The sequence below is a fragment of the Cyanistes caeruleus genome, chromosome 6, assembly GCF_971803275.1.
Source record: "Cyanistes caeruleus chromosome 6, bCyaCae1.hap1.1, whole genome shotgun sequence".
NCBI classification, from domain to species: domain Eukaryota; kingdom Metazoa; phylum Chordata; class Aves; order Passeriformes; family Paridae; genus Cyanistes; species Cyanistes caeruleus.
In genome coordinates, this window is record NC_141706.1 from 42,294,114 (window position 1) to 42,309,719 (window position 15,606).

General features: G+C 35.1%; 1 protein-coding gene across 3 annotated transcripts in view; it reads left to right on the top strand.

Annotated features, from left to right (window-relative positions):
* The window catches only part of ARHGAP5 (Rho GTPase activating protein 5), a 47,183-nt gene that overhangs the window by 20,984 nt on the left and 10,593 nt on the right, over positions 1-15,606 (top strand). For all 3 annotated transcript variants that reach the window (XM_086894833.1, XM_086894835.1, XM_086894834.1), the window contains 2 exons: positions 3,227-3,374; positions 15,189-15,266. In XM_086894833.1, coding sequence (XP_086750959.1) covers positions 3,227-3,374; positions 15,189-15,266 — 226 coding nt within the window. The remainder of the gene's footprint in view (positions 1-3,226; positions 3,375-15,188; positions 15,267-15,606) is intronic.

Genomic DNA, 15,606 nt, shown 5'->3' on the forward strand with positions numbered 1-15,606 from the left:
ATTTCTTCTTTATTAAGTAAATTACTAATCCTAGTTCTGGTGGGATGGGAATGAGAGGAAAAAAAGGCCTGTCTTGAACAGAAGGCTTCCTAAAGTAAATAGCCTATCCATAAAGGGGCTTGATAGGATTTTGGCAGTTTTTAGTTTTCTCGGTTAATTTTAAAAGGTTGTCTTTAAGTGCATTGTACTCTCAAGACTCTCATCTAGCGGAAGTCTTAGCCTAGTTTCTCTCTAGATGATGAGTGCTGCTTGGCTGGTTCCCTAGTACCTGTAGTCAAGATGGTTAAGCTTGAGTATTCTTTACATCTATATTTTTAAAGTTAATGTTTATTTGTAGTAATATTTCTGGTTTTGAAATCAAGACTTAGATACTTTACCATGCTGGAGTATATGTTTTTATGTTTACCTTGTCTTATGTTGAGGACTTCAGCTAATCTTTTGCAAGGTGTATTTTGGTGATTGAAGTACTGCAAAATAAAGCAATTTTGCAAGTAAATGCAATGCAAGGCAAGTTTGGAATTCTCAGAGTTAAAATGCTTTCCTGCCAAAATATATAAGGATCAGTTGGAGGTTTGGCATTAACCTCTGTTATGGTATGAGAAGAAGTTGTCTTTGGCAAGAAGCAAGTGGTGAAACCCATGCTGAAAGCTCAACATAAGTGCAGCAATCAATTATACAAAGGCCCACAGATCTCTAGGAAAACTTAAGGATTTCAACATTATAGTCTTGGGCTTGTGTTTTAATTACTAAAATGAAAACAGTGGTATGTGAACAATGAGTGTTTTGCTCAGCTTAAGTAACAAAACTTTTGTGCTGGTTCTTGTCTTTAACTTTATTTGTCCTTTTTTATGATGATGTAGGAGAAACATACAAAATTTGTTTTGGCTGTGGCTAGATTAGTTCTTGCTGCATGCAATATTATATGACTGCTGTATTGTGGGGCATAGGTGTATTGGGGAGAATGATTGAACTAAAAATACCTGGGGCAGAATCATAATATCTCTGCCAAAATCTAGGAATTTTGAAATGGTTCACTTTTCTCAGATGCTGTTTAACTAAATTAATAATTTAATGTTTAACAGTTTCTTTATTGTTTCATTAGAGATATTGTAAAAGTTAATTTTACATGCAAAAAAATATGGTAGTCTTTATCTTGACTAGCAAATCTAAAAGTTCGATTCTCTGTGTGATGGATCAGAAAAAAATGCTGTTTTCTCAGAGTGGGGAGCAGCAATTAAAGAAAAGCTTTCACTAAGACTTACTTTTGTTAGAAATAAGATCCATATTTTTTTCCCTGAAGTCAGTTGGTCTTTTGGCAAAGATTAGATCTTTTGCATAGAACACCTTTTTGTTCAGAACAAGTTCTTCACTTACAAAATCTAGACCAACAACTTCATGAAAGTATGGAAGTCTAAAATCAGGAAATAGCATGTTGGTTTTTCTTAAAGCCTTAAAGTTTTGTTTTTAATATACAGGAGTATTTTTTGTAAAGATCATGTAGATAGTGTTACTTGCAGAAGGATTTGATTTAAGCTGTCAGTGGAGAGTTTATGCACTCACATACCCCAAAAGAAAGGAAAATAATGAGGCAGGTATTATAATAAATAGTGGACAGGAGAGATGCAAAATACATAATGATACATAAGGAGAAATAGGTGATAAACTTATTGTTGTAACTGTAGTGTGAAATTGTAATTTCATGTTTATGGATTAGTCTTGCAGTGATCATCTCTTCTACTCTGCCTTTAGGTTAGTTTGCAAAGGACTTCAGAGTTGGGGTTTTTTCTCCTTTTTCTCTTTATTCTTTTATTCTTTATGCTCCATTAAATTTTTTAGACAAATTCTCACTCTCCAAATTGGGGATTAAACTGTTTTCAGGTAAAGAGTTTATCTAAGAAACCTTTCTGCTTTTCTATGTGCATAATATCAAATGTGATATGGCAGCCCCTTGCAACCTGTCTTCTAAAAGCAGGACAATTATTAGAAAAGAGCATTCTTTACTCCAGCTTTGTAGCTATGTCTGATATTTCATACTATGTCCAGGTATTCCACACAGATAATATTTGCAATTTTCATAAAATTTCTGTAGAGTCCTAGTTTATTATTCCATATACCTGTCTGCTTTCCAAGAGAGACACAGAGACTTTTTCTGTCTTTATGATCTTAAATACACAGTCTTGAGTATATCTTGCTTCATTTATTCTGTGATGGTGGAGATGTGTACTGAACACCTTGCGGAAAAAAAAAATGGAATTGTTTTTCCTTTCTTTACTGCCTTAATATATGTATCTAAAACTGATCTTTCATTTGACATTTGACAAATATGTTTTCACTGAGATTTATACATTGTTTACCTTCAGCTTGGCCCTTTCAGGTGTTGCTCAGCTGAACTGGATGCTGCCTAAATAAATATTTTTGATGTAATTTATGTTTTCATCAGTATTCAGAGACTAATTATGAATTATGGTATCTGATACAATATAATTATTGTAATCATCCAAGGCTGATTTATCAGTTCCACTGATAAAAGTCCTTCTCAGTGAAAAAAAAAAAAAAAACCCAAAAAAACCCCACCAAACAGAAAACCCAGGAAAATTCCATATGAAACTCACCATCTTTGATTTGATTTGATCCTTTTGGCTAAGATCCTGTGCCAGTAACAAAGCATTCATGCTTGGTATGAGTGCCTGCAACTGTAACTTTAAGATTTGATTGCTTGTTAGTCATTCTCCATCATCATGTTTCTTACACAGTTGCATTATAAAGATTATTTAGTATCTTTAAATATATGCAGAGGACACCAACTTTGTTTTGGTGATATGACACCACAGTTTTATCCTGACAGTTTCTAAAGAAGTGGCTCAGATGTGGTTTGTGTGAGCAGTGCTGAAAATCTCTATACAAATCAAGGCACTCAGAACAAGTGGTGTCTTTACTTCTGTTCCTGTGGTCTTTCAATTACTGTTATATTGGGTAATCCTGTTCCTAACATAATACAAAAAGGATCAAAACTTTTAGAAGTTGAGGGATTTTTATCTAATAATACTTTATAGTTAAGTACTTTATAATTTTAAAAGTACATTTAATTTTTATTCATTCAATTTGCTGTAGAGGAATTTTTAATGTCTGATAGATGTATGATGCAGTTGTGTTTACTGAATGATTGAAATATTAATTGGTTAAAATGTTGCTTGAATATTACTTAAATAACTCTGTTTTGTTGTAGCCGAAAAAGAAAACTAAGACATTCAATCCTCCAATCCGTAGAAACTGGGAAAGTAATTACTTTGGGATGCCCCTACAAGATTTGGTTACACCTGAGAAACCAATACCTCTGTTTGTTGAAAAATGTGTGCAATTCATTGAAGATACAGGTAAGATAGGAGGACTGTTAGAGGAAAGACTTTCCCATTTTGCATAATGACTAAAGCCTTTCATTTCCTGTTTTCAAGTACTTTTAGAATTTTGTGATAGAAATAAGTAATTGTGGGCATGGCACTTTTAAAAATTAGAATGTGTTTTCTGAATTTTATGCTTAATATGTGATGATTTTTTGATTTCATTTATACAAATACTTAATTACTTTTTGACAAATGTCTGAAGTTTAACAGGTTCCCTGTAATTTAAAAAACTTGTATCACTTTCTAATGCCAAATGACGTGTAACCCAGTGGCAGGCCAGTCTTACATGTTTCACCGTTGCGTTTTATTTCTTGTGTTTAAAAGTTCTGAAATCCACCTTTTCCAATTATAGAAAACAAAAATTTGAATGGCTTCTGTCTTGGTATGATTAGTCAGCTTGCTTTCTTGATTTTGAAGGTAAACCAACTTGTTTCAGAGACAGAAACACTTATTTTCTAAATATTGTGTAATTCTCCATGAAAAAGGTTAAGCTATTTAAGATGTAGTTTTCCAGTTTAATGTAAAATATTAACATATATATGTTTACACTAGAGTTAAATTTCAGAGTATGGTTTTCTCTCTCTCTCTCCCTGGCTTCCTGGTTGTGTGTTTGTTCCCACTTTCAGCCTATTTACTGTGTGACCATGAGGCAAGTAGGATGATTTTGCTGGTCAAACAGAAGACTACGGTTAGGAGTGGGGATTTGTTGTGAGGTTTGGGAGTGCTCTGTGGTTTTGTTTGAAGTTTTGGGGGGATTTTTTTGTTTGTTTTTAAAGAGTGTGAGCACTAGTTTTCAGTTAGTGTGTAGATCCTGTTTGCTGTGAAGTTTTGTAAATGATATATTGCTCTATTTGCAGTAGATGACAGTGTGACTGAGCTGAAACATATGCAGGACCATCTTTTGATGTGTGTCTGCTATGGGATGTTGTTTAGTGCAAAGTAAAACAGCATCATTTTTCTAAATTGCTTAAATCTCTAATACAATTTTGGTTGTAAGGTGATAGTAGCAGTTGTAGCAAGAGTAATGCTGAAGGATTTTCTTATAGTAAAATTCAGTTTTGCTGCCATCTGTAAGAACAGTGTTTCCAAAATAATTACCACAGGTGGTAAGCCTCATAGCTATTTTTGATGACTTACATACTGCATTATTGCAATAAAAAAATTTGGTGAAACCTCAGGCACTGATCTTTTTGTAGTCAGAGATCTTAGTATGGATCTGTCTTTAACCTTTACTTTCCATGGATTAAAGGTAAGAGCTGTATTTTCTGCCCTCTTGCTTTTGCTTTTTCCACCTCACCCAGTTAAAAATGGGAAAGAAGGAAGAAGGGCAAGGAATAATAGTGGTCTAGGCAGTTCAATATATATGTTGTGTTTGCTGTTTTCTGTAGAAAAAAAAAAAACAACCCAAAACAAACCATGTAATTTATAGGTGAGTCACTGTCCTTGGTATTATTTAAGAGTGTCTACATACAGCTGCTATGCATAGCTATATAAAACAGATATTAACTGGTATGGAAGACAAGTTTCAAGAGTTTGTAGAACCCGGCAATAACTTAATTTGAGCATGTGTCACTTTTTAAGAATACTTTCAAACAACAAATTTATAAGTCCAGTTCTAAAAGTTCTAATTGCTTATAAGCATTGTTGTCTTTGTGGTAAACTTTTAAAAAAAAGGTATTTCTCTGAAAGAATTTTCACCAGCTTGTGGAGTGAGAGAGAGAACTATAATAGCGTGGGAACATTATTTGTTGTCTTTTTTCCCCTCGTAATTGTCAAGCCATGTGACCAGCTTAGCACATCTCTTCTCTTTTCATGACCTGTCTTGGAAAAATAAGATGCTGGGTTAAGCTGCTGTGTGCTCAAAATGTAGGGTCTCCTCAAAAGTGGTGACTCAGAAGGCACAACTTTCCTGTTAGCTGTGCAAATGTTAGTCCATCCTGGAATGCTACTGTACAAATGGAGAATTTTAAATCTGGCCATAAATGTAAGCTGGACAAACATCGTGCCATCTGTGTAGTTTGTGACTGTGAAGACACTAGGTCTCTTCCTAGTTTTGTTAAGCATTTAGAACAAAACCTCTGCTTTTGAGCTGTATTACAGTTTTCTTTCTCCTATTCTGGGTTCCATGTAAGTAGCTTTGGCGTGGTTTTCAGCTTCCATACTTGGCTGTGGGAGTTTTATTTCTGGTATGTATTAGTTTTATATTGTAAATATAAATACAAATACCTACATGCTGTAGGTATTTGAGTTTCAAGCAGGGTTCTGATAGAATATATTTGTTGCCTTTGAGAGAAAAGAATGTTTGCTTGCATTGCCTTCAAATCCTGTGCCTAGATAGACTTGCATCACTGACTTTGGGACTGTCTGAGAAAATTTCACAAACGCAGTTTTGGAGATTCTCAGTCTGCACAAGGCAAGTCAGGGCCTATTGGCTCCAGGCTGGAGTTCAGGATAGTACCATTCCTATGTGATAAATCTGCTTGGCCCTGGGGAGTCATTCAGTACTCATCTGTCTCTTAGCAAGTCAGCCTGCTGTCAGTTTGAATGCACTGAATACCAGTGTTCATTATCATTGTTTTTTTAATCAAGAAGTGCAGTCTTTTCCAACTCAGCTAATCCATATATTTCTCTTACAGAGCATATAATTGTTTAGCTTTTCCTCTTCAGGTACTTTCATAGTGTTCAGCTCCTTCCTATGTAATTTGGATTGTGGTTGAATTTGTGAAGATTTGATTAATCTCGATTTTAAAGGACAAATCTTAATTTTTAATGTTTCCTCTTTCTGTCTCATGAAATTAAACAAGGCAATACTTTGTACCCACTTGTCTAAATTTTGAGTGAGGCTAAAAAGCATACAGTGTGAAAAACAGTTTTCTCTATTTCAGATGCCTAGATGAGACAATAGTACCTTAAAGTGTCTTTGAAGATTCTCAATCCACCATAAACTGTAAAGAATTGAGCATATGCAGAAAATACCATCAGATTTTTGTTTTACCATAATGTTCTAGAATATCCTCACCAAAAAAAAAAGTGTGTATCAGTAGAAGAGAGGCAGTTTGGAAAAACTAAAGTAAATTCAGGAGCTTGAAAGTTCTAGCCTTTTATAAATCAACAGATTTTTTTTGTTCTGAAGAAGCCATATTGTTTCTGTCAAGGTAAAGGTTGATCTGGTAAAGATAAGGGATCCTAAGTCTGTGCCTATAGAAGGTTATTGTCTCTGTGTTCCTCTTTAGTATTTTTCAGCAAAAGGCTTTATTCTAAACTGGGTTAGCTTTATGAAGCCAACCAGTTTTTGAAATTCAATACAGAGCTTGAATCCCCTTGTAATCTTTTTGATAGTATTGGAAGCAGAAACTGCGGGCCAATTAACTCAGGTTAATACCTGAGTAGATCTAAAGCTGGTAAGGTGTAAATATGTGTTAGAACCTCCATTTCACAGCAGTCTGCACTGTCACTGGTACCGAGAGTATGAATCAGTAATAGCACATAATACTTGGTTTTATTGAAATCTATTGATTAAAAACAAATCATAATACCATGTGAGAACATCTTAAATTTTATACCACTGTCACTTCTTAATAAGAAAGGAGGAAAGATTTACTAAATATTGTAAACAACTTTTCTTCTATGTTTCTACATTGTCCATGATTACAGGAAAGCCTTTTTTCTATCCAAGCCTTTAATTTTTGAATTCATTGTAATTATAGCAGGATGAGTAATATTTTGGTGGGTTGTCAGAGCTCTTTCTTGGTTCACTGAACAAGATGATCAAAAGATTTTTATTTTTTTGCAGGTAAGTAACTTGCCAATAGTGAATTACCAAGTTTTCCACTAAACATCTTGGTATAAATATATAATTTTTTCAAGGAAACTGATTTTTGGTAAAGATATTGTGATCTTACCTGTAACCTTTTACAGACTATATGGACACTTTTCTGTCACTAGTAACATGTATATTTTTGTGCTTTTACCTTTGTCTCATCCTTTGGAAATCGTTTTGTAACTTGCCCATGAGAGCAACTATTCCAATTGACTGTCATTGGTAGCTATTTTTGGTTATGGGCTTCTGAAAGAGTATTCTGATGATACAGTTGTTCTGGTCGGTTTTTTGCTTTCTCCTGATAGACTGAAGAGGACTTCATTTTGTTGCATCATTTGAAATGAACTTTTAAAGTGTTCTGGTTTTCTGTAAACTAGATTTATTTATTTAGCAGGGAAACCAGAGTTTTGATTTTCAAGAAAATTGTAGTGGCTGTTTTTGTATAGAAGTAATGGTGCTATGCTAAGATATGGTAGAAAAAAGATTACCTGCTATTTTTTAATAAAAAAATACAATGTAGATCATTACCTTTTTTAGTACAACTCTTTTTTTTTTTAAATATAGGTAGCAGAATTGAGATACTTTTTGAAACTAAACTGTTTAGCTGTATGAATGGCATGAATTCTGTGTTTCTCTGACAATTGCCATGGTGAGAATAAGGCAGATATTCAATACTCTGGGAGATAGGAACGTATTTCTGAAGGCTAATTTAATGTCTTCAACAAAATATTGATATGGTTTGAGTTTTGTATTTCAGTATAATGGAAAAATATTTATTGAATGTCCAGTTGGAAGTGTAAAAAGTGTACATGTTTATGCCAACTTTGTAGCTTGAGTGTTTCATTGGTAATATTTTTATGTGGTTATACACACCTCAAATTCAGTGATGAACTATTCCATGGACTATTTGTGTACTATTCAACAACCTACTGTTGTTGATTTTTAAGTTTTCCCAAACTTCAAATAATTCAGGCAAGATGACTTGGGCTTACTGATACTATTAGCATATGAGGGTTTTTTAATATTTCAGTATTTTTTTTCATTTTGGGTTTACTTTTTGTATTCGTTCATGCATTAGTGAAAAGTTTGCTATAGGTTACATTTAATTTTGTTTTACCAAGGAGGTAGACATCAAATTAACCTTACAAATACGAGCAGTTTTGCCATTAAGTACATATAGTTCTTGATAATATTCAACTTTAACATCAGTATTTTAATGTTTTTTTTTCCTCTGAGCTTTCAAATGTTTTTAATTTGTAATAGAATATTGCTATCCATGTACTTCATTGACCAGATTATAAATTTCAGATTCCATACTTCATAAAAAACTGCTAACATTAATAGAGTATTAATTGTACATGAAATAATTTAGCAAAAAGAAGCTTATTAGAATAATTTGTGTTTTAGTAATTTAGTTACTCAGTTTATGTGAGACAGGGAATGGAATAAAGGCAGAAGAAAGATTTTTGACAGAGCTAAATGTCACTATCTCACATGGTTCCTATAGAGAGCTATAAGAGAAATTAAAAATTGTGTACTTGGTATATATACAATAATTACTGCTTTTAATATTGAGACCATTTTTGTAATGCTGCTAAATTTACAGTTTCGGAGGTAATTAAACTAAAAAAATATTGCTGCCTTCAAATTTCCTAGCTTACACCATGGTCTTATATGCTGAATCTGCTGTGAGGCTGGATTTTTATGTTGACAGTGTATAGATAAAGCAAAGTTTGTCTCCAGAGAATGAGGTTTGGTAGAAATAGACAAAGAAAATGAGTCAGTAGTGCTTGTTGTGGTAAAAAAGTTAGGTAAATCATTGAAATATATTCCTAGTGGCTGAAAACTCCAGAAATTCAAGATTGATTACCTCCCGTTTTATTCAAGGGGCTTGGGAGAGCTAGAAGGTTTTAGGAACTTGTTGTGTTGGTCAGAGAGAACAGAACCGGACACCCCCTTGACCTGGTGTATATGGTTCTGTCACTTCATTTTGGACACTTGTCAGATGTCTCTGAATCAGTGGAGTTCACTGTTTTGAAAAGCTGTATCAGCAAAAATGGTAGAAATCCTGCTGTGTAGTATTACAGCTGGTTAGTTAAGAGTCATATGTGCCAAAACAAGTGCAAGGCAGGGAGCAGGAGCAAGGGGAGGACAGAAACAGTGACTGGTGAGGCAGGGAGTGAAACCATCATTTTCAGTCATATTGTTCAGTTAAGTTGACTCAACTGGCCACAAAGCTTTATGTTCAGCAAAAAATGCACACAGGCCATGACTCTGTTACTCTTGATCCTGGTTTAAATAACTCTACAACATATCTGAGTGATTCTAGAGTGGGTGGTGTGGTTAATGGATTTAAGACCAGGGCTTCTGCTCAAGGGAATGTAGCCAAGCTGTAGGAATGGGATAGTAGGAACCTGAAGGAATTGAGTGAAGACAAATGCCAGGCCTTTCAGCTAGAATTGCAAGGACTAAACCCCTGCAGTAGTACACGCTGAGCACTTGACTGGGTCCATATCGGTGCTGATGAAAAGGATCTTGTGGTCGTGGTGGGGAATAGCCTGATCATGCCTTCTGGATTGGACTGTCCCAGTAGAAGGGGCAGACACTACAGCAGCAGAAGTGGTCACTAATTTTTGCTCTACACTTGTTGGACATAAAAGGTGTTGACAAACTTCAGTCTAGCAAAAGAGGGTCAGGGGCTGGAGTTCCTAATATGTTGGTTTATTCACCTTGGAGAGAAAGAGGCTGAGGAGGTACCCAGAGGCAGCTTCCCATACCTATGAGGAGGTTACTGACCAGGTGCAGCCAGGCTAAAGAACTGAAGTACATTGCCATTAACATAGGAGGTTCTGATTAGAAAGAAGGGGAATACTTTTGCTCTGAAGGTTATTAAAGCACTGGTTCAGGTTGGCAAGATTGTGGGGTATGTGAGATATTAAAGGGATATTTAGATAAGCACCCAAATCTGATTTCAGTGTTGACTGTTGTTTGAGCAGAAGGTTGCACTAGATGATCTCCTGAGAATTCCTTCTGTGATCACTTCAAAATTGACATAGAATAGGTTTCAGTAGTTAGGAAACTGTACACCAGTTTGTGTCTTGTTGCTTTGGAATTAATCAGCAGAAAGGAAGCAAGCTCATGAGGGTAAAACAGGCATCATTGCTCCTAATGGAAGACTGACTACCAGACAGGGGAGGAGCTCATGCATTAATTTAGAAGTGTGTGAGAATCACTGAAAACTGTGAACAAATATGTTTTGAAATACTCATAAAACACATGTTGTGCACTTGAGTTGTATTGCTAATGAGTTATCTCTTCAAAGGAAGCATCATGGGAATAACATAAAGAACTCCTAAACAACACAGATAGGACCAAGATGCCAGGGTATGATAGTTCTGCTGCTTCACTTACTCCCTCAGCTTTCTCCAGACCTAAAGTGACCAAACAGCTATATGCCTGGAAAACTACAATGCTTCAGTTGTCACCTATTTTTAATAAAGCAAAGAGTGCACCTACCTCTTCCCAGGCATGTTCATAATGTCATATTAATTGTAGTTTTGTATTCTTTTTTTGAAATGGGTAGGCCATAAAATTTGGGCTTGAGTGGCACTTCATAAAATGACTGAGACCTTGTTTAATAATCAGTTAGTGAAATTATAGAAATGTTAATTCAGCTTTGGAGTGCTTCCTATTATAAGGGTCTTTCTAAAAGTACTGCTTATTTCCTTACACTGCTCAATATTTATTGAACATTTCAATATGCTATAAATTATTTTATTACAAGAAGCAGTAAGACACTTATTTTTGGTTCTGGTTTTCAGTGCATGAATTGAATGTCATGGGACTTTAAATGTCAGTGTTAATAAGGACACATTAAATATGTTTTATGTAAGTAAAGTTGGTGTGAGATTCTTACTTAGAGTTTGACTTCTTTGCTCAATAATTATATGCATTCTAGGTGTACATAGAAATTACTGGTTTGGACCAGCAAATTGGTGGTTCATTTAGTTTTATGTTATAGAGGAAGGGTTGAAAAGAGGTACACCAGATATCCATGGAATAAAAGTAGAGAAATATACAGATCACCAAATTTACAAAGATTAAATGCGGGAATGATAGTCTCAGCTATTGTAGCGGAGAATGAGTCCTGAAAAGTTCCATCGGCCACTGTAGAGGAAGGAATTGAACTGGGAGAGACAGACTTGCTGTAATTGTGGCACTTATTCAGAAACACAGACAGAACATGATAGCAGAGTCTGGCTGTGGATGTTGTTAGCAGACACTCTATGACTTTTCAGCAGTCTAAATGTTAGTATAGCTGTTGTCACTTGGGAAAAGGCTTTGAAATCATCATAGACACCTCTCTGAAAACTTAAACTGTTCTTGCTATCAAGCAAGCAAGCAAAAAAAAAAGTTATGGACGAAGAAAATTCATGCTATTACATAATGCCATGCTATACACACCATTTTGATACTGGTAGCAATTTGGTTCAGCCTTTCTCAGAATAGAAAGAATTGGAAAATATAATACATACAGGAGTAATAGTAACTCTTGGATAAAGATAAACCAAACTGATTAGCTTAGAACATTTCTGAGGAAGAAAAATGACATAAATTTAAAAAACTGGCAATGTAGAGAAAGTTGGAAAATGTAGAGAAGTTATTAGTTCTTGTTGAGAAACAAAATTATGCAAACTTGAAATACTGAGCATAAACTCAGTGTGCTTGCTAATGTACATTCTGGAATGACAAAACTGCATTCACCATGATGTAAAGAATACAAGTAAATTACTTAAAGGTGTTTGGGTGAATTAGTGAAGGATAAATCCCCATATGGCTATTACAACACCTTATGCAAAAGCCTATGTCAGCCACCATCTGCAGAAACCTGGGAGGATGTACCACAAAAAGATTGTTTGTAGGTTTTGGTTTTTTTCTCTCCTTTCTATATCTCTCCTCAAGCATATACTAGATAGTGTAGTATATGGTATTGAAAATGGATATTATAGCAGGTAAATTTTGGTCTTCCCTTCTGCTGAAGTTAGTATGTTCCATGGAGGAACCAAGAGTTGTGGAAATCTCTTGGAGCCTAAGAATGGAAGTGTCCTATACACTGATTATAGGTGCATATAGGTGCAGATCCGCCTTGCTCACTTTCTCTGAAATCCTTTGAGCCCCATGTGGTGAAGTTCCAGTTAGATGGGATGGAGCCTTGGTCCCAACTCTCAGCACAAAAGAAGGTGCAAGAGGCTCTATTAGGCTCTAGGAGGTACTTTAAGAAAAGAGTAGTCTAGGCAAAGGGGATGTGCAGTGTCTTCAAATAAATACAGATTATGGTGATGTGATGTAAAGAGGATCTAGTTATTTAAACCTAGAGGTGTTGTAAAGCTAGCAGAACAGAGAAGCAAATAAATAATATGATTCTAACGTATAATATTACAGGAGCAGTTGTGTTTGGGAAGGATATGTTGAAAATTACAATTGGACCAGAATGCAAGGAGAGTAAGAACATAAAAAAAAGTTTTGAAAAATCAAGAGCCTTGCCGATGGGGGAATCACATTTTTAAAAAGCTGTCCGAAAAAAAAAATGTTGAGCGCTCTCTATTTATCTCTCTTTTCTTAGAGATATATTATACATATGCAAGAAGTTCAAAAGCTAAAACTAGTGAACCACAGGTACTGTAGTGAACTACAGTGTCTGTTATTTGATGGAAGATCTTGATGCAAGAAGCATCGGAGAGACCTGGTTGCATAAGAAAAAGCAACAGAGAATTGGAGCATTACATAAAGAATTCTTGCAGACTTCTAGCTGTGTGCATACTCACAAACAGATTAAACTTGTCTCCTTTCGTGCCTTAGAGAAAGTGTAATGACAATTGGCCGTTTCATGAAGCATGACTTTCTAGAATATACACAAACAAGAAAAATTTTGTTGAGGCACTCAGGAGACAAATTTAGTTAGCTTAATACAGAAGTGCAGCACTTCACTATTTCATGAAGATGCCTAAATTAAGTAGGCATTTCCTTCTTTAACCTGGAAATTTTCAGAAGGTACTGTAAGTTGTCTTCCTTTGTTTCTTAGAGCTGTAGCATAGATACCACACTAGAGCATATGTCTCCAGAGCAGCCAGTTCAGGTATTCAAGGTTTTCATACTCCTACTAAACAGTGACTGGGTCAGTCCTCTCAGAAACTGCTGTAGCAGCACATGCAGTTTCTTTTGTGCAGAAAGACATTGAATAGTAATTGGATAAAACAAAGACTATCCTGAGGCTGTAGGGTCTCCAGCAGAGAATTCTATCATACTAGACAAAGAGAATCTTGATCTAGCTTGTTCTTATCTACCAGTGGTCTTCTGTATTTATTTACAGCTTCTGGAAGAGGAATATAAAGTGTTTCTGGCTGTGATCACATGTAACACATTTGGGGCACATTTCTTGAAGGCAGGCTTGAAACTCCTTTCAAGGTGTGGAAATCACTGAATCATTGAAACCGCTTTTTGCCCTGTGCCCACCAAATTTTACCTCCTTGTGGTGTTGAAGGATATCAGTAGACAAGGTTTTTTGAAGGGACTGTTCAGGTGTATATTTACAAGAGGAAAACTCTTGGCTATGGAATTGGAAAGCTAAATGATGGATATGAAAATTTATTGAAGAAATGCTTATTAAAATATCCTTGATGCAGCCAGTAAAGAGACACGTTTTGTTGTTGAGACATTAAGAAGGAAATAATTCTTCTGAACCAGTCAAGTGCTTTCTGTGCTTTGAATGCTGTAATAGGATTCTTAATGTTTCTTGGTAACTTAAAGTACACATTTGGTGGATAATAGTGGGACAGAGCAGTTAAGTATTGATATGATGATCTAAAATGCATTCAGTTATTGACCTATGATGGCAAAAGGCCAAGAGATTTCATTAAGCTGTGAAACCTGGGAATTTTTAATAAACCCATGTAGTGTTACAGACATCTAATATATAGATAATTTTGCACCCATATAGGTAACTTGAAGAATTAAGGATCTAAAAAATGTTTATATTCCTTAATAGGTTCTAAATTAAAGAAGGAAAATATCTTGGGTAATGGTGTGATTATTAGGATGGACTCTTTTCATTCAATGAGTAGCTGTGAGCAGAAAATGATAGCAGTGTGGTAGGAAGCATGATCACTGGAATGGAGTGTGCAAGTGCGTGTATGTGATAATTAAGGTGTACTGTTCAATGTTCACCTTGAAATGCTGATGGAATTACGATGACTGTAACGTGGTAAAACAAAGTAATAATGAGAAGCTTGAGGAATGTTGCTTCCTAACACCTTTCTCTTTTCCCCCTTTTCCCCCATCCCTTAAAGAAAGACTTGTAAATGATGTGATAATATACTTTAGATAAGAAATGAAGAGAAATGGATTCAAAGATTATAAAATATAAATTTTTAAAGATTAAGTTATTATCATATACAGAATTGTGTTACACAGTGAAATAAAAAGATGAGGATTCTGTTATTACAAATACTTGTTTTGTTGGGTTTTTTTTTCCCTGCAGAGTATTTTTAGTGTGTTGTTGTTTGCCACAGTAAGTTGTTAAGCCCAAACTGTGAAGACAGTTTTTAAAAACATAAATGTGGGTACCACAGAATTTGGTTTTTTTATTATTAAAAAAACAGTGCAAATGACAACAGTCTTAATAGAGATCAGTAAGAGAATTATTCAACAAATATCTGCATCAGAGTCTTGTTATCCTATAATGTCATTTCCTCTGATTGATGTTAAATGGAATAGTGGACTCAATAGACAACTGACATTTTGTGTTTTGCTAGTCCTATATTGCTGTAATGTTTAATGTGTTAACTTTTTAGGCACTTAAGAAATGTATTCCTACTTTTCATTTCTGAATTAGTAGTTATAACTGGTTCTGCTCTGCTTTGTAGTATACAAATTTGTTTTTTAATATTTATTTTTCCTCCTCTTCTAAGGATTATGTACTGAAGGCCTGTACCGTGTTAGTGGGAATAAAACAGATCAAGACAACATTCAAAAACAGTTTGATCAAGGTAATCAGACTTTGTTATTTAAAGCCAGAACACAACATGAATTCTCTGTAGATTTGTCACAGTGCAATATAAAAGGATTGCACTTTGAAACCAGCTTCCATAGCACTGTGTCCTTAGTGCTCTGGTGGGTTGTTTTGGTATAGTCCATGTTATTACCAGTGAAGCTCCAAGGGTGGGAGGGGAATCTTGTTGCAGCTGGCTTAAGCACTCTTAAAATATTATCTGGGTGGCATTTGAAGGTTTGAAAGAGTTTTAGTGTAGTTTTAGCTGCTCCTTCTGTTAACAGTTCATCAGTCCTAGGCATTAAGGCATTCCCTTCTGCTTCTTATGCCCCACAAAT